Source organism: Carex rostrata, chromosome 3, assembly GCF_964058835.1.
Source record: "Carex rostrata chromosome 3, lpCarRost1.2, whole genome shotgun sequence".
Classification (NCBI taxonomy): Eukaryota; Viridiplantae; Streptophyta; class Magnoliopsida; order Poales; family Cyperaceae; genus Carex; species Carex rostrata.
In genome coordinates this window covers 7,098,866-7,118,613 of record NC_135920.1, presented here as the reverse complement: position 1 = coordinate 7,118,613, position 19,748 = coordinate 7,098,866, and the positions used below count along the sequence as shown (strand labels likewise).

Below are 19,748 nucleotides of genomic sequence, written 5' to 3'. Positions count from 1 at the left end.
TCACGGCCATTTTTATTAATATCCCTAAAAAAATAGAAAATTTTAAAAATAACCCTGTTCCTCATTTTTTTTTAAATATGCCCTGACCGCCTGGACCAGGGGCGGCCCAAAACACCAAGTGAGGCGCCCCAGGGCCCGGCGGCCCATACCCCAAGTGAGGCGCCACCCCCTGGGGCGCCCCACTAGTCCTGTGATTTAAACGCATTTTCTGCCTCTGTCACTTCCCGATCTCAGACCTTCTCTGGAGGCGATAACTGGGGAAAATAGGTATGTTTTTTTAATTATAATAATTAGTAATTATAATTATAATAATTAGTAATTACTGTTCCAAATTTACTGTTGCACTTACTGTAGCGTACTGTACATTACTGTTGACCTTTACTGTAGCGTACTGTACATTTACTGTTGACCTGTACTGTATCGTACTGTACATTTCTTGTTGGCATTTACTGTAGCGTACTGTACAATTACTGTAGCAATTGCTGTACACCTACTGTAAAAAAATTGTAATTTTTTTTAATTTTTTTTATTTATTTTTCAATTAGTCATTTATTAATGTACCCATTATTATGTCATGTAATACTTGTAAATTTTTTTTAAAATGTAGTTTGTTAAAGAAGAGATGTTAGTTGCACTGTATGTCGGCGGCAAGCTAGAAAGGGATGAAGATGGCGTGCATTACACGAAAGAAGTCGCATTTGGCTTCGAGATTAATGAAAATACCACATTTGAGGAACTGAAGCAACTAATATACGAAAAGACATCTGTAAACCCCAACAGGTATGAAATAGAGTTGGCTACACGGATTGACAACTCACGTGGGGGGGGGGGGGGTAGACCTTACTTTGTTAAGTTTCCAATAACAGATGTCAATTTGTGGAGAGTTGTGTATACTCAATTTGTAGCTTGTGGGGTCCCGGTAATGGACATATATTCGAAGAGGGTTCCCCGCACGAGGGCTAGACCTTCAAGTTCGGCTGGGGCTGGACCTTCAGGTTATGACAACCAGGGGTACCATCAGCACTCCCCTTATGACCACCAGGAGTACCACCAGCAATCCCCTTATGACAACCAGGGGTACCACCAGGAGTATCACAGCCCCGGTAATGACAACCAGGGGTACCACAACTCCCCAGAAAATACTGAAGAGTTACCACTACCACCCAGACAGACACCCATAATCCCTAGATTTCCAACTATGCCAGAGTCAGGACCGGTACCCGTTAATCGAAATGATGTTGATGTTGATGTTGATGCTATTGATGCCGTACCAGAAAGAGAAATGGAAACGGGGGATGAATACCAAGGGGTTTGGGAAGATGATGACTTATCAGATGGTGATGCAAATGTAGCAGGGTTGTCCAGGGCAGAAAAATTACCGATTAGAGGTCGGGGGAATAAGCATCCGGTTGCCACATTCAACGACACCACAGCTTTCGAAGAGGCAGACATTAGTTTCTTTGGTCCTCGTGTTGTATACAACAAAGAACTTGCCGCAGGGCAAGTTTATACCAGCGTAGACGAGCTTGTAAAGAAAATATATGAGACTCATGTTCACGGCAACTGGGAATGTATAATACACAAAAGGGACCGAACAAGGTTAGTTGTGCTTTGTTCAACTCACCCGCACTGCGAGTTCCGCCTTTTTGCAACCCCTGCGGGTTCAGGGGAAGCATGGATGATTAAGAAGTGCGAACCACCTCATACATGCAAGTCTGCGTCCACAAGGACAGACCATTCAAATCTGACAGCATCACTAATTACCGATGCAATTGAGGAGGACATTAAGTTGGATCCATCGATGAGCATCAAGGCGGTGGCTATGACCGTCAGACACAAATACAAATATGTAATCCCAAAATACAACAGGCTGTGGAGAGGTCGTGAACTTGCGATTTGCAGGATATTTGGTAGTTGGAAGGACTCATATGGCTATCTGGCACCATTGCTCCAGGCCATGGCAAGTACAAATGTCGGCACCGTATATGAGCGATGGCATGGCCCTTTTTTTGATAAAGACGGTGTACTAATAGAGGGAGCTAAACAATTCAAGGGCATAGCATGGGCTTTTGGTCCTTGTATCCAGGCTGTGCCATACATCAGACCTGTTATCAGCATTGATGCATGCTTCATGTCTGGCCGTTACGAGGGGAGACTACTCATAGCATGCGCATATGATGCTGAGAACCAGCTGTTGCCTTTGGCGTTTGCAATTGTTCGTAAAGAGGACGGCGAGAACTGGGGATTCTTTATGCAGTTTTTAAGAAGACGGGTGATTGGGGAAGGGAAGTTTTTCTGTGTGATATCAGACCAGCACAAAGGAATAAAATATGTTTTTGATCGTGAAGATTACGGTTGGTCAACACGTACTGGCCAGTGTGTGCACAGGTTGTGTATGCAACACGTTGCGGAGAACCTTTCCAAGGCAACCGGAGGCGACACGTGGGTTACTGATACATTTAGATGGAATTGCAGAAAGAAAAAGCCGAGAAGGGTGGTAGAGATGACTAGCAGTTTTGCAAGGGTACATGCATTTCAATTGTTTACATATATTATTGTACTTTAAGAAAATAATTTTTTTTTACTACAATTGTTTACTTACATTATTCTATTTCCTTATTTTCTATGTAGTACATGCCAAAGGCAAATCTCTACTTAATGAAGGTGGGGAAAAATAATCCCCGAGATGTCAACGAAGATCCAGCATACGAGAAAATATATCAATCCCGGGATGGAGGTTGGCGTTGGGGAATTATGACCACCAACGGATCCGAGTCGCTGAATGCAGTATTCAAGCAGAGCCGGATGTTGCCTGTGGCTGCAGTTGTAGAGGACACATTCTACAAGTTAAATGCCTGGTTTCAGGAACGGCGTGCTAAGGCCGCAGAATTAATAAGGATGAACCAGTCATTTTCAACAAGGGTGGAGGAGAAACTAAGACGACACAGAGACAAAGGTGCAACCATGACCGTGATCCCGATGGGTAACGATGGAACAGAATTCGAAGTGCAAAATCCAAATGAGTACGTTCCTACCACCCGTAAACCAGACGGCACTATGGCGTTTGTCAAGAGGGCTTGCAAGTACGTGGTTAAATTCGGAGATGCCAGGGCGGTAACCTGTACATGCCAAGGACCCCAGCTAAGTCACATACCCTGCAGTCACGTGATGGCGGTATGCCGAGTGAGGAACTACTGTGAGGATCACTATGTTGCTGACATGTACCGTACCGATTACCTTGCTTCCACTTGGGGTGGATCTTTCCATTCTTATCCTGATCAGCATGAGTGGCCTGCATATGTCGGAGATAGAATATTACCTTCAGAAGGATGGATAAGAAAGGGAAGGAGGAGACACAAGCGTATTGTAATGACCATGGACGAGATGGGTGGTAGGCGACCGTCAGGAAATCGGGCTCGCCGTTCTGTTTCCGACAGGCGCAGGGCAGGTACGTAGAATTGTACAAAATTTATTTATGCTTTAATTATATTACTAACTGAATTGCATTGTTACATTTAGATGCAATAAACGAACACAACGAAAGAGAAAATGCCAGAGTTGTTGCTGAAGCAACCGGTAGAACACAACCCCCTCCTCCTGTAAGCCAATCATCTAGTAGCCAAGCCTCTACAAGTAATGCCGCACCTGCCACTGGTACCAGAAGAACTAGTCGTTTGTTAGGTTTATTCAGACGTGGTGGCAGATAAACTTGCTATTTTGCTTATGCGAATTGATTTATTTGGTATATGTGTATGTGTATGTGTATGTGTGTGTGTGTATGTGTATGTGTATGTGTATGTGTATGTGTATGTGTATGTGTATGTGTATGTGTATGTGTATGTGTATGTGTATATGTATATGTGAGTTTTTTTGTATGTGTATGTGTATATATGTATGTGTATATGTGTATGTGTATGTGTATGTGCATGTGTGTATGTGTATGTGTGTATATTATACATATAGTTCACCAAAGAAATAAAAATAAAAATTAAAGTTATAAAAATTTACGACATCACTTCGTAAATATATCAAATATTATATTTTTTGGCATACACATACACATATACATAATATTTTATTTTTTGACATACACATATACATAAACCCAACACTTTTTTCAACAAAATTATTCAAATCAAAATACTAAGATTTCTCAAAAAAAAAAAAAAAAAAAACCAAATTACTAATGGGGCGCCCCAGGGGGTGGCGCCTCACTTGGGGTATGGGCCGCCGGGCCCTGGGGCGCCTCACTTGGTGTTTTGGGCCGCCCCTGGTCCAGGCGGTCAGGGCATATTTAAAAAAAAATGAGGAACAGGGTTATTTTTAAAATTTTCTATTTTTTTAGGGATATTAATAAAAATGGCCGGTACTATCATATCTATCAAAAAAAAGATGTAGGTACTATCAACACATATATGCATTTATGTAGGAGAGTCGGTATATACATAAAGAGTTAGGCTGGGGTGCTATGGATAGCATAGTGGCCTCTATGCTACGGCTCAATATTCGAGTTTTCAAAATCCAAACGGTCGATCCGAACCGTTCATCTTATTCTCCATATTAATATCTGCTTGTAGACCAAATTTTACATTTTTCTGAATTTTTTTACTATTTATTAAGTATTTTACAAAATTGTTGATCCAACGTTGGCTGCACAAAACAGTAAAACCGTTGGATTAGCGATTTTCAAAGTGGCTTAATAAATAGTAAAAAAATTCATAAAATTATAAAATTTGGTCTCCAAGCAGATATTAATATGTAGAATAAGATGAATGGTTCGGATCGACCGTTTGGATTTTGAAAACTCGAATATTGAGCCGTAGCATAGAGGCCACTATGCTATCCATAGCACCCCAGCCTAACTCATACATAAATGTGGCACGATCTCAGTTAAGCGGTGTCTATCGTAAATATAGAGAGTGTGTTTTGAAATTTGCGGCCATTTTTATTAATAACCCAAAAAAAATAGTTGTTTTATAAATATACCCTTAAAATATGAGTTTTTTCAAATATACCCTAACCGCCCGGGACACGGGCGGTTTGCTCTTTTTTTTTTTTTTTTTTTTTAGAGATCTGATTTTTTCTTAATATTTTCATTTGTGAAGTTTTAGTTTTTTTTTGTTTAGGGTATTTGCCAAAAAATAAAACATTTGATATATTTATAAGTGATGTCGTAACTCTCGGTTAATTATGAATTTCAAGTATGGATTGATACAACATGTAGAGCATTCAAAAATACACATAATTGATATAAATTTCAACTTATTTGGATTTTTCTACAGTTAATTATGAATTTCCAAAGTTTAATTTTCAAAAAAACTTTAAACACCCATAACTTTGGCTAGGAAAGTCGAATTTATGCCGCACATCTTGATGGGTAACTTATATTAATTTGGGCCGTCAGTTAAAGGATTTTCATTCAATTGACTTCTCTGAAAATATTAAGAAAAAAAAATCAGATCTCTCAAAAAAAAAAAAAAAAAAAAGAGCAAACCGCCCGTGTCCCGGGCGGTTAGGGTATATTTGAAAAAACTCATATTTTGAGGGTATATTTATAAAAAAAACTATTTTTTTGGGTTATTAATAAAAATGGCCGTGAAATTTGTGTCAGGTTAAAGATCAAACTGGATTTATAAATTCTATTATCCGGTACCGAACTGGATCTGAATTATGTGCAAGAGTTCGTATTTTTTGAGATATCTGACCGCATCAGATTAGTCAGGATCGAACCAAAAGTCTTTCGTACATGTATAAATTCGGGTTTCATATGGTTCTATCTAGGACTGCACAAAAAATTAGTAGTTCCTTATTCGATTTGAGTTTAATTTAGAAAAAGTTTGCAATTAATTAAATTTGAAATTAGTTTGTTTCGAAACAAAGCAAACCAATTTTGTTCGAATCTTATTCAAATCAAACTCAAACTGGATATAATTCGTTTGAAAATTATTTACAAACTATTTAGGTTTGAATATCAAATAATGCAACTAATGAATTCCACCATCAACTTTTTAATAATGCAGAACCAAACTTATATCAGAACTCAAAATTGATAATATAATTATAACTTATAGTAGGAAAATATTTCAGCAGCATAACAAATTAACAATGCAATAAGTTTCATTTGGCTAGGTATGCCGTGATTTTAATTAACCAGCAGCGTAAAATATAAGGGAATCTTAAGCTGACCCATAATCCATCAGTGTGAATTTCTAAAAGGTAAAAGGAAACTGTGTAAATTTTGTTCCGCAAGAAGAGAACTAATGCATAAACTACCGGTATAACTTGGGTTGCCAAAAAAAAATTGTAGTTCGTAATTCGATTGACTTTGATTCAAAAAATTTGTAGTTCGCAATTAATTCAATTCGAAATTAATTTGTTTTGAAACAAATCAAACCAGTTCGGTTCAAATCTTATTCAAATTCAAACTCAAATCATAATAAGTTCAATTTGGTTTGATTCGTTTGCAGACCTAGTTCTATCATTCACCTTAAACTGTATACGCAGTGGGGAGATATGCATTAAAAAATAGAATTCTATATTGTTTTAAGCAGCTTCGAGCATTTCGCAATAAATGCTATTATGATGTGTTTTTGTGATAACTACGACTAAAACAATAGGTAAGAAGTCGCTTTAGTTTAGATTAGTAGTAAGATCCAAAATAGTTGCAAAATATTGGAAGAGTTTGATAGCGATGCCATGGTTTGTAGTTTGTACTTCTGTAGAGTTTCCAGATACAGAGATGATATTTTATCTAATGAATTTCATTAAAAAAAATCAAACTGTAATTTGTATGTACATGTAGGGGGCGGATTCACACTTAGTAAAGAGGTACTAAGTTATTTTATAATTTTACGATTTTTAATTACGTAGGTTGAAATTTAATTGAATTTTTATTTTTTTTATTTTAGTTACGGATGTTTTGAATAAAATTTTACACAGGGAAAAAGTCGAGGGATATATTGAGGGTTTAGGAAACTTTCCGAATTTTGGTAATATTTTGAATTTACACTTTGCAGATGACACTTTGTTGTTCCTTAAAGCTGATAAGGACATCTTGAATTATATTAAAGGGCTTCTTTTAGCTTTTGAGAATGTTTCATGTTTTAAGATAAATTTTGAGAAAAGTGAGATGTATCCTTTCAATTTTTTTTTTTTACAAAAAAAAAGTGGGGATACCACCTGGTTTCTTTATGAAACGTCCAAGTCCTTACAAAATTCAAAATATACAAAACCAATAACAACTAAACTGAAAATAGAAACATCTAAGGCAAAATACAATTAAAAACAACTAAGTCAACTAGAGCAATTAATACGGAACACTTCGAACCACAAGACTCATAAAAGGAGAAAAACGTCATCAGGAGAATCAATGAGGAGACCATCAATAGCCATTCTCGACCCTATCACGCAAATAGTTAGAAAGGTACGGCCCCTCTAAACCAAGAAAATCGTCCTCGTCTGAATCCCCAATGGGGCTTCCCCTTTCCTGAGTGCTTGTGTCCGAAAGTATCGTCAGAGAACCTGCCTGATTCAAATAAGTTGTATCCATAGGTAAAATGAGAGTTAATTTAAAGTATGAATCATCAAGTCTCGCCTTACACCAATAAGAAGTTAAAGCTATAATAGCGGATCCTATAGAACTAACATTAGGGACTGGTACGTGTTGGAAACAGATCTTATTTATGGTAAGCCACACTAACCATAAAGTGGCAGCACGAACTAATTCAACAAGTAATGAATCCTTTAAAGGAATCCAGTTATCAAAAAGCCACAAGTCAGAAATAGTACGACAATTATAATGAAAGTTATTGTAATTCCCTATCCATGACCAAAACAAAGAAATATAAGGGCATGTTACAAAAAGATGATCAACGGTCTCAGGTTCACCATAGAAATGATAATTAACACTACCCTGCCATCCCTTTTTAGCTAAGTTACATTTAGTGAGAACTTTATATTGTCTAAGTAACCAAATAAAAACATTTATTTTTAGGGGAATTTTTGAATGCCATAAACTAGTATACGATTTATTTGAAATACCAGTAAAAGACAACCACAAATAAAGAGAGTGAACAATGAATAAACCAAAATTAGTCCATCGCCAAGAAATTTTATCAGAAGAGGTTGGATCAGTAAATAAATTGCTATAAACTAAAGAGTTAGAGAGATGGGTCCATTATGTTAAAAAAATGTCTGTTAGTTGTCTAGTAAAACGAATATCAATAATAGAGTGAGAGAAAGCATTAGAAACTAAAAGCTTTTGGTTGGAAGCGGTTCTAAAGAGATTAGGGTAAACGCAATACAAGGCACAGTCACCGAACCATCTATCTAACCAAAAAAAGGTAGTCCTCCCATTACCAACAATTCGATTGATGCCTAACTCATAAATTTGGAAGTGAGATAGCACTCCCAACCAAAAGGAAGAACAGCTAGGAATATGCAAACCAGTGACACCATATTTAGTAATTAAAATATTTTTCTATTTACCAGTGACAGTGGGATCTTTAAAACGAAAGTACCATTTAGCTAATAAGGCAATATTCATGTAATTCAAATCCAGTATCCCTAAACCACCTTGATATTTAGGTAAACAAACAATGGACCATTTAATAAGGTGGTACTTCCTACCAGCAATACCTGACCCCCCAGACCATAAAAATTTCTTTCTAATTCTATCAATTTGTGATCTAACTGTAACAGGCATGTGATATAAAGATAGCCAATAGAGTGGTATGGAAGAAATAACTGAATTAAGGAGAGTTACCCTCCCTCCTAATGATAGTAAAGAACCTTTCCAAGTTTGTAACTTTGAATTAATTTTAGTTACTAAAGGGGACCAATCTGAAATCTGTAATCTCTTCCAATGAAGAGGGACCCCTAAATATGTAATGGGTAGAGTTGACAATTTACATCCTAATTGGCTAGCTAAAGAAGTAGCAAGAGTATCACTAATATTTAAAGCAACCAATTCACTTTTATCAAAGTTAATCTTAAGACCAGAAACAATTTCAAAGCCTAATAATAGATACTTTAAGCGTTCTAACTGAATATAATCAGCTTCTAAGAATAAAAGGGTGTCATCCGCAAAGTGCAGATTCAACACCTTTTCATTATTATTAAAGGAACCTAAACCAGATATTAAATCACTATTTTGTGCTCTACTAAGAATTTTGTTTAATGAATCAGCTACTAAATCAAATAAAAGAGGAGAAATAGGATCTCCTTGTCGAAGACCTTGCTTACAGGAGAAATAAGCACCTTGTTCACCATTAAAAGTAATACAAGTTCTACCCCCTTGAAGGATATCATGAATCCAATTAATAAACAATGAGCCAAAACCTCTAGCATGTAATACTTCTAATAAGAATTCCCAATTTACCTTGTTAAACGCCTTCTCAAAATCTAATTTAAGTAAGATACCCTTTTGTTTAGTACGTCTAACTTGGTGTAAAATTTCATGTGCACAAACAATATTATCGCCAATCAACCGTCCTTTAACAAAGGCTGCCTGTGAGTCATCAATAAGGGGATCCATAACTAAAGAAAGCCTACTAGTTAAAAGTTTAGTAATCATCTTGAAACTACAGTTAATTAGACTAATGGTATCCTCTCAATTTATCTGTATTGGAATGTGATGAATTATCTTCTGTGTTATGATGTAAAGTAGCTAATCTTCCACTTACTTATTTAGGTGTTCCAATAAATAATAAGTCTCTTACGGATATAGATTGGCAATTTTAATTGACAAAATTGAAAAGAGACTTCAAAGTTGGAAATGGTCTTTGTTATCTTTAGGGGGGTCAAGTTACCCTTTTAAATTCAGTTTTGTCGACTATTCCTCTATATTGGATGTCTATTTATAGATTACCCGCAAAAATTAGGCATAAAATAGATAAGATTCGAAGGAAATTTTTATGGCATGGGGGTAATTCTACTAGGAAAAAGTATTATCTGGTAGCATGGAATATAGTATGTAAGGGTAAGGATCAAGGTGGTCTCAGTATCTTAGATTTGAAAAATATGAATAAGGCTCTTCTAGCGAAGTGGTGAATAAGATTCCATGACAATTCTGTTACTGGTATATGGAAAGATATTCTTCACTGTAAATACGGTTTCAGAACTGCCCCTTCTGTATGTTCCCCTTTTTGGAAATTTATTCTAAAAGATTATGTTGTAATTAATTTAGGACTTAATAAAGAAATAGGTAATGGTAGAACAACTGCTTTTTGGCTCGATAGATGGTTTACTGAACATGTCTTTCAACATCTATACCCAAATTTGTTTTCAATTGTTTATAATAGGTTTATTTCTGTGGCAGATGCTTTTGATAACTCCTTCTTACAATTGTCTTTCAAGAGACAACTTACGGGTATTTACTTAGTGGAATGAAATGTTTTGCAATTTAGATTTCAACATTTTAGTTTGTCTCCTAATTTAGATGATAGATTGATATGGAGATGGTCACAAGATGATCACTTCACTATTCATTCTTTTTATAAATGGTTAGAGTATGGTGGTATACCAAATTCTGTATATGATACCATTTGGAAATCTCACACCCCTTTAAAAATCAAAATATTTCTTTGGCTAGTCCGACGAGATAAAATTCTAACTAAGGTTAACTTAGCAACTAGAGGTTGGCTAGGGGATCTTACTTGTGCATTTTGTGACCAACATGAGAGTACTGAACATTTATTTATACATTGTTCTTATGTACGATTGATCTGGAATTGGATTGCATCCCACAATTCTTTTACCTTTAATTGTAATTCTTTAGATGATCTGTGGTTACTTGATACTTCTATCCCCTTAAAGGATATATTACTTGTAGAATTGCTAAGGGGGGGCTATCTTATGGACTATATGGTTAGAAAGAAATAGAGTTATTTTTAATGATGATACTACTCCCATTTCCGCTAAATCATTAGGTTTTAAGATAATATCTTTAGCTACTTTTTGGTGTAAATCTAGATCTGAAAACTTATATTTGAAATTAAGTCTAATGCTTCTATATGATGTTAAGGACCTCCCAGATCAGATACTGGAGGAGGAAGAGGAGTCAACCCAGGTTTCTGGAACTGGCAGCCCTCCAGGTCAAATGTCTGGAGAAGAATTGACGGATGAAGACTTACTGGATTATCATTAGTAGTCTTTTCTTATGCTAATTGATTAGCTTTTGTTTTTGTTTACTTAGTGGTCTGTTGTTTGTTTTGTGCAATTTCTATTACTTTGTTGGTTGATTCTTGTATATTTTCTATCTTTTGCTATGGACACTTTAATGTTGTAGACATTTTCATATTTGGTTATGGTACCTAATTTGGGTCTCATATCAAGTATGTTTGATTTCAATGAAATCGGTGGTATTACCACTACTTTTCAAAAAAAATATATATATATAGTTCAGCCTCCCTCCTAAATAATTAAATGTCTTTTTGTAGTTTAGTAGTTAAGACTCTATTTTATATTAGAGAAGTCTTCAAATTTCACTAACTACTAATTAATAATTATTCACTTTAAATTTCAGCTCCTTAACTAATTTTCTAGTCCCGGTTGTCCCGCCCTTGCATTATCCCGTAGGAGGTATAATACTAAATTTGAGATTACAATACTTACAAAAAAAAAAACCCTCTGTGTCAGTCTAAAAAAGTTAATATACAAAATCATTACTATTGGGAGAAGCTCATACGTCAACCAAAAGAAGTTACAATTTTAAAATTGAGAAATAGATTTCTCAAATTTAAATACAAAATTTAAGATTACATTCTCATACATCAACCAAAAAAGAAATTTTTTTTTTTTAAAATAGAACCAATTTTAATTATTTTAACATAACAAGCACTATTAAGTTGATTTTTATAAAAAACAGCTCCACCGATCTAGAGATCGATGGAGGGAATAATAGGTAGAAATAAACAATGCAAATTTTTTAGAACAAAATTTAAATTCTTCCTCCGCCGATATCTAAAATCGGTGGAGCTGTTTTTTTATAAAAATAAATAAATTAATGGATTTATTTTATTAAAATAATTAAGATTGATTTTATTTTAAAAAATCCAAAAAAAATTATAGTTGTCGCTAGAAAAGCTTGTGGGCCCACAGCCTCAGCAAATGGCAAATGACATGTCATGATATGTCACATAAAACCAAATAAGTCAATATCTAATTAAGAATAGGTCTTGATGGTGACTTGAGATGTAAATTTTGGCGAGGCACATTTTAAGGGAAAATGATGGCATGTTCCGAACCCTATGTTCCATAAATTTGTGGTTTTCCGAGCGAATCAAAACTCTTGAATAATGCGGTTTTGGAGCTTCTGTATTAAAAATATAAAAATGCTCGTCGAGCGGTCACTTGGACCGTTGGACGGCACAAAAATTTTAAAAATTGCAGGATCATTTATTTACGTGAAGGTTCGGATTTGTCTCCGACTTCAGTTCATTGTATGGTTCTAGAATTTAGATCACATTTAAGAAGGGTGATTAAATTATCCACTTCATCTTATCTTTTTGGATTTATATATCGTTCGGCAGCATATTTCATAATTTAAATTAATTCGTTGAGTAGGATATTAGAAATGAATATATGTATATGACATAGACACTGAATTTTATAAACAGGATAAATATAAAATAAGTTAATTCATCCGAACTCCGAAGAGATAGTTTTACTTATACCGTTATTATTTTATCTTATTTTTTGTATTTTATTTGTCATTTAACAACTTAAATGTGAAGGACTTTATTTCACATCTTATTTCGCAATCAAAAATAACTTCATGGTAAAAAGAATCATTAGTCTCTTATTATACTGTGTTTATTAGAAAATAAACATAAAAATATGTTAAAAAATAATTTTTTTTAGCTATTAGTTAAATGAACAAGATTTTACTTCATAAAATCAAACAAAAATTGTAGATTTTATTTTAGGAAGCTGATAATTGTACCCCAAATAAAACACTCGCGCGCGTCCCCTAGCCTTCTAGAATGTCAGTGACAAACCGAGCAGGTTTTACTTCATACAGTGCAATAACAGTACAAATATTTATTTATTGTATAGTCTTTCGCTGCATGAAGCGAAAAATACTATGTTCAAAAAGTTAACAAAAGTAGCGCCAATTGCAGCGAAACAATCGTATAATTTAAACATGTAAACGAAAGTGTTTAATCAACTACGTTCTAGTGTTTAACTTTCATTGTAAATGAGTTAAATTTTAATTTTTTTTTAAAAACGATGAATTTCCGAATTCGTCCCCGAGCGCAATTTTTTGTTAAACATTCTAGAATGTTGACAGCTCTAAATTTCAACCCCCGAACGCGTCCCCGAGCACAAATTAACAGCTCTAAATTTGTACCAATCCCCGAGCGCGTCCCCCAGCACAAATTTTTTCCATACATTCTAGAATGATTACAGCTCTGAATTTCTAAGCATGCAAACATTTATTAAATAACAATGAAACTAATACTTTGAAACAATCATTCTTACCAGACTCATCAATTATTTTAAGTTGTCAAAATTACAACTTTTATCAACAATGACAATTTCTAAGCATGCAAACCTCTATTAAATAACAATAAAACTACTACATTGAAATAATCATTCTTACCAGACTCATCAATTATTTTAAGTTGTCAAAATTACAACTTTTCACAACAATGACAATTTGTAACCAAGCAAACATCTATTAAATAACAATGAAACTACTACTTTGAATGCTTCGAGCACATATTAAAAAAAAATTATCACATAAACAATGTAAATCTAACTCATTATCCACCCTGTGTAAACATTAACTATAACAATTTAGAAACATTGAAAGCTAAACTACATAACATTGAAAGCTAACTCATAATCTCCGTATTCAGGCCATTCACTATAACAAATTAGAAGCATTGAAAGCTAACGTAAATACCATTAAAAGCTAACTAATACTCCCCATTTTTAAACCATTAACTATAACAAATTAGAAGCATTCAAAGCTAACGTACAAACCATATAAATCTATTCACTTCATAATTTAAAAATCAATTAACAAACAAAAGTGAGGAATAAAAGTATTCAGTAAAAAATGCTCAAACTTACTATGCTGTAAGATTTGAAACATCGATCAACGATGGAAAGCACGAAGAGGAAGAAAATAAAGAGAGAAGAAACAAAGCAAAACAGAAACAAAATGAAGCTTCAAAATGGAGACTCTTTTTTTAGTTATTAAATATCAAAAGTAGTTAATTTCCATCATTAAAATTTGTGCTTATCATAAAATTAGAACCAATCCCCGAGCTAATCATTATAACTTGTACTTTAAAGTACTTATAACTAGTTTAACTAGTTAAAGTAATTAAGTAGTTAGCAAATGATTAGAGGATTGTTAACAAGCCGGGGGACTAGCTCGGGGATTGGTGATTACAACTACTCCTAACAAACTGTCCACAAAATTAAAACACAGTACAAAAGGATGCAAAGCTAACATTTAAAACAATCAAATTAAAACAACAGTGCGTTAAAATAGCGATGCGTTAATTAATGGTAAATTAATAAATTACTGTTATTAGCGGACGGTTAAACCCAGTTAAACCAGTTCGGGAACAAGCTAGGGTTTGATGGCTCGGGGTACCAAAACATTTCTCTTTATTTTAAATGTATTACATATATAATTCGAAATAGGCTGTCTAGATCTATAAATTTCACAATTAAATGCATCCACCAATCAAAACTTTCGATGTAGTTTTCAGTTGTTGTAAATAAATATTTCCATCTTTTGTCCTCAAACGGGAACATCGAACAAGAAACAAACACACAACGAGGCAAATACAGATCTTTTATAACTAAAATCCAAAATCGGAAAGAAAACAAACGAGCTAGTTGCAAAAAGAAATCCTGCTGCTTGAAAATATAATCGTTGCAATTGTAATTTCAAGAGATGTAATGCATCTGAATATTAATCAATATTCTATTCCTCCGCGAAGATAATTCAAGAGATATTATTACTTCCCATTCAATGTAAAATTGATTTTTTTTTTTTTTTTTTTTAGATTCGTACAGAATGGACTTTTTAAATGTAGAAATATTCATCTTTTTTCAAGCAAAAATATATTATGAATTCTGCGAAATCGAAATATTTTGTCCCAATGAGCGAAATCATTATTATATAATTTTACATCATATTCTTTTTTTTTTCCACTGACAAATATGCTATTTTCTTTTAAAAGTTTAATCTTAGTTCATGTCTATTTTCTTCAACTTGTTACATTCTATTATTAACATTAATTTTCCACGTCAACATCAGATAGAATGTTATTGAGTATATTTAGCCAAAAGAGGATAATGCCTACAAAGGAGTTTGCTAAGCAGTTTAATCAAACAACTAATCATCCATCAATTAATGGAAATCTCAGCTGAAACGTCTACTTATACAATAGTTCATCTGTAGCAACTTCAAAATTAAGCCTTTTTACGAATAATTATTCAAATCAATACGATGCATGATTGCAAATTCACCTTTAAAAAGTTTTTTTCTTGAGTAGAACTTGGGTGTTCTTAAGTTCATCAAGTTTTTTGCTGAACTCAAGTCTAAAACTCATTGAATCGGTTTCAAATAATGAATCTAAACCGTTGAAACCCGTCTATCTTACGAGTGATGCATCTAAATATGAAAATTTAAATATTTGAATTAATTTAGTATAAAGTCAAGCGATAACTTAGAAGGTTAATAAATTAGTTTTAATGCATTTATTTTTTGAATCTTTTTTGACCACTTAATTCTATACAAAATTAATTTTAAAATTAAATTGTTTTACATTTGGATGCATCGCCATTTAAAGTCAATTTAATAATTTTTTTTTTTTTTGAAAAAGTGGTGAGCCACCGATTTCATTAGAAATCACAAAATTGTTTTGGCTTCAATCTCCAACCAAACTGGAGAGAGAAACGCATACAGTATGAAAAAAAAAACCACATAGGCAATACACAGTATCATGCCTAGCCAAATATTCAACACAACAAAGTCATGCTAATGTAAGCATCTAATAGCAAGAGACCGGAAAAAATCACAAACTAATCATTGAGGAACTCTAACTCAAGCATATGGATTAAATCTTCCTGTGCCAGCATACGGTGCTCTACCTCTAGCGTTGGATCCCCCTCTTGAACCGTTGCCCTTGGGCGTACTATAATCAAATCCTGAGAAGGCAAGTCATTAGTGTCGAAAGACATAATTAAAGATAGGTTAAGCAAAGAACCATTATTTAATGTCTTACACCATAATGTAGCTAAAACAATAATTTTGGAGCCAACGGCCTTTAAAGTAGGCATAAGAGATTGTTGGAAACAAAGCTTATTTCTTACAAGCCATAAACACCAGAGCACAGCTCCTCGAACAAGCTCTACCAAAGGTTTATCCTTAAGGGGAATGGAGGCATTCAGAAACCATATATCATCCATAGTCGAACCCTCAAACATAATGTTATTATGTTGAGCAATCCAACTCCATATTTGAAATGAGAAGGGGCAATGCACAAATAAATGATCAGTAGATTCGAACGAACCACAAAAATGACATGATGTATTACCTATCCAACCTCTATGAGTAAGATTTTCTTTGGTCAGCAGTTTATTTCTTTTGAGAAGATAGAGAAAATTTTTGATCTTCAGAGGAATTTTAGATGACCAAATAGATGTAAATTCAAAATTGGGAATACCTCCATATTCAAGCCACATATAATAAGAATGAACTGTGAACTTACCTATAGAAGACCACCTCCATAATAAAGTGTCATTTAAAATGGGGTTAAGTCTACAATTATTTAAATGAGAAAGCAGATTATGCCACTCATGAAAAGTGACACCTGTTAATTGGCGTGTGAAAGAGATATCTAAGAAATCATGTTCTAAAGCCTCACTAACCAATAAATCAGGATCTTGAGCTATAAGAAAAGAGTTGGATATAAACAAGCTAAAGTATGTTTGGAACACCATCGATCTTTCCAAAATAAAATGGTAAGACCATTACCCAAAGATCTGGCTAGCCCAGTATTGACTACATGGGACCCTTTAAGATACCCCTCCAAAAAGGAGAGCAAGTGGAAGAAAAACCTGTGTGGCCATACTTAGTCAGAACTATTGATTTCTATTTACAACTAATATTAGGATCCTTAAACCTCACCCACCATTTAGCAAGCAAAGACTGGTTAAGACGTTTTAGATCAATTAAACCCAAACCTCCCCATGATTTACTTCTACAAACAGTTAACCATGAAACTAAATAGTATTTCTTTCGCACTGAATTACCCCTAAACCAAAGAAATCTTCGTCTTAATTTATCAATTTTCAACCTAATTTTTGCTGGCATAAGAAAGACGGACAACCAATAAACAGGTATGGCAGATATGACATAATTTAAAAGTGTTACTCGCCCCCCATATGACAAAAGCTTCCATTTCCAACCTTGAAGGCGAGATTCGATTTTATCAATTATAGCTTGCCAATCTAACATACTAGGTTTTTTAAAATGTAAAGGCAATCCAAGGTAAGTAATAGGTAAAGATGCAATTTTACAACCAAACAAATCTGCCAAATGTATTCCTTCTTGATCAGTTAAATTAAAGGGTACCATTTCTGATTTTGCATAATTAATTCGCATACCAGAAAGATTCTCAAAGGCAATCAAATGTAATTTAAGGGCCTCCACCATTCGAGAATCAGCTTGAAGAAATAATGAAGTATCATCTGCAAATTGTAGGTTCAAAACTGGACCAGCATTGGCAAAATTACCAATACCAGATATAAATCCTGCTGACTGGATTTGTTGTAACGATTTATTTAAAACATCGGCCACTAAATTAAAAACCAAGGGAGACAGAGGATCACCCTGTCTTAAACCTCGTTTGCATTTAAAATAAGGTCCTAGTGTGCCATTAAAATTAATACAAGTTTGTCCACTGTAAAGGATAGATTTTATCCATGCAATGAATAAAGTCCCAAAACCCCTAGCTTGAAGGAGTTCAAGTAAGAAATCCCAAATCATTCGATCAAAAGCTTTTTCGTAATCAAGCTTAAAAAGAATGCCCTTTAGTTTGTTTTGGTGGATATGATGCAAAACCTCATGTGCACAAGCTATATGGTCAGTAACCAATCGACCTTTGATAAAGGCAGTTTGAGAATCATCAATAAGAGAAGAAAGAACCTTACTAAGCCTATTAGTAAGTACCTTGGTAATCAACTTAAAACTGCAATTAATTTGGCTGATAGGTCTGTAATTAGAGACTAATTTTGGATCATCTTTTTTGGGGATAAGGCAAATAGATGCAAGATTCAGTTTAGAGAGTTCAAGATTATTGAAATAAAATGATTGAAATAAATGAAATAAATCCATCTTGACAGTATCCCAAAAAGTTTGATAAAATAAAAATGAAAGGCCATCAGGGCCAGGTGCTTTATTAGGATTACAAGAGAATAAAGTATGTCGGATCTCCTCAAGAGAGAAAGGAGCCTCTAAACTAGTGCATTGAGAATAAAGTATGTCTTCATTTCCTTCGGCCCGTTGGCCTGTTAATCAGAATTTCAAGATTCATGGCCCTCTCTGATGTAGTCCTTGCCATGGAGCTTGCTATGAAGCGGGTCCTTGATGCTGTACAACAACTCGCTTCGATTTCGCCGGCTGTGCCTGTTACAGACAATCCCTGTGCAATTGGACCCTTACCTCTTCTCTCCAGTCCTGCGTACCCTTCTTCTATTTCGATCCCAACCCTATTGGTTCATTCCAGTGTTGCTCCTGATAGGCTCTTCTCTTCTCATCCACCGCCGTCGCAGCCACCAGTCCGACCACCAGTGCCGCCGCCTCCCACCCAATCAACCACCTCTCTCCCCCTTCCTACTCATGGCAGGCCGATCCACCACCAGCTCCGTCCTCCAGCTCCATCGCTTCACCATCAGCCACGCTAAACCCTAGGCCGCCACCTCCTCAGTTCAAGGCTTCCAGTAAGGTTTCTCCTAACACAAAGCTTAAGCTCCGTTCTTGTTATCGTTGTGGTAAGCGTGGCCATCTCGCATCTCATTGCCGCAACTCTCTTATATGCTTTGCTTGCGGCAAAGTCGAGCATCGTTCAGTTACTTGTAAGAAGCCCTCTTTACTCACTATTCCGCTACCTAAGCCAATGGATTCCTTGAACTCTCGCCGCTCTATGAAGTTCTACTCGAATAAGGAAACTCGCAATCTTCGGGCCACTCTTGTAAAGGGGGTGGTTCTCTTTGATCAACAGAATAAAGGTCCCCAATTCATCCAGTTACATCTGAAGGCTCGTTTTGGCAAGACTTGGCATTGGACTCCTCGCAAATTGGCACCTAGGTTCTTCTTAATCGATCCCCCAGATGACTTTTGGCGCTCTCGAGCGCTCCATGACAGATGCATCTCTCTAGGTGATGTCAATTTCCCCCTTGAGGCTTACTCTTTTGATCGTTTCTCTAAAGGCTACAGGCCTCATCTATTTTGGATTAATATTTCGGGTCTTCCACATGATCTTTGGTGTCATTCTGAGATAAAGCGACTCGCTGAAAATCTTGGGGGTTATTGGATTGCAACTGATCCTCAATCTTTTGATTGCTTCAATTTGGAAATTCTCCGAATCAAAATTGGAGTCCCCGACAGATCGGTTATTCCCTCGTGCAGCCGATTGCAATTTACTAATGAGGATAAGTTTGTAACCTACTATGATTGCTATATTTTCATTGAAGAGGATTCCACACCAGCTACGGGC

The 19,748-nt window shown here is 35.1% G+C and overlaps 1 protein-coding gene across 1 annotated transcript; it reads left to right on the top strand.

Moving 5' to 3' along the window:
• Positions 1 to 1,780: 1,780 nt before the first annotated feature.
• On the top strand, positions 1,781 to 11,146 carry LOC144551821 (uncharacterized). Its single transcript, XM_078299929.1, has 3 exons — positions 1,781 to 2,524; positions 2,632 to 3,300; positions 11,039 to 11,146. The coding sequence occupies exons 1-3, from the start codon at positions 1,802 to 1,804 to the stop codon at positions 11,144 to 11,146; spliced, it is 1,500 nt and encodes a 499-aa protein (XP_078156055.1). The 5' UTR covers positions 1,781 to 1,801.
• The last annotated feature ends 8,602 nt before the right edge of the window (positions 11,147 to 19,748 follow it).

Coding starts and splice junctions, on each gene's coding strand:
- LOC144551821 (XM_078299929.1), top strand. CDS start 1,802: ATGAGCATCAAGGCGGTGGCTATGACCGTCAGACACAAATACAAATAT. Junction 2,525..2,631: donor TGACTAGCAGTTTTGCAAGG/GTACATGCATTT, acceptor TTTTCTATGTAG/TACATGCCAAAGGCAAATCT. Junction 3,301..11,038: donor AGCATGAGTGGCCTGCATAT/GTCGGAGATAGA, acceptor CTCCCAGATCAG/ATACTGGAGGAGGAAGAGGA.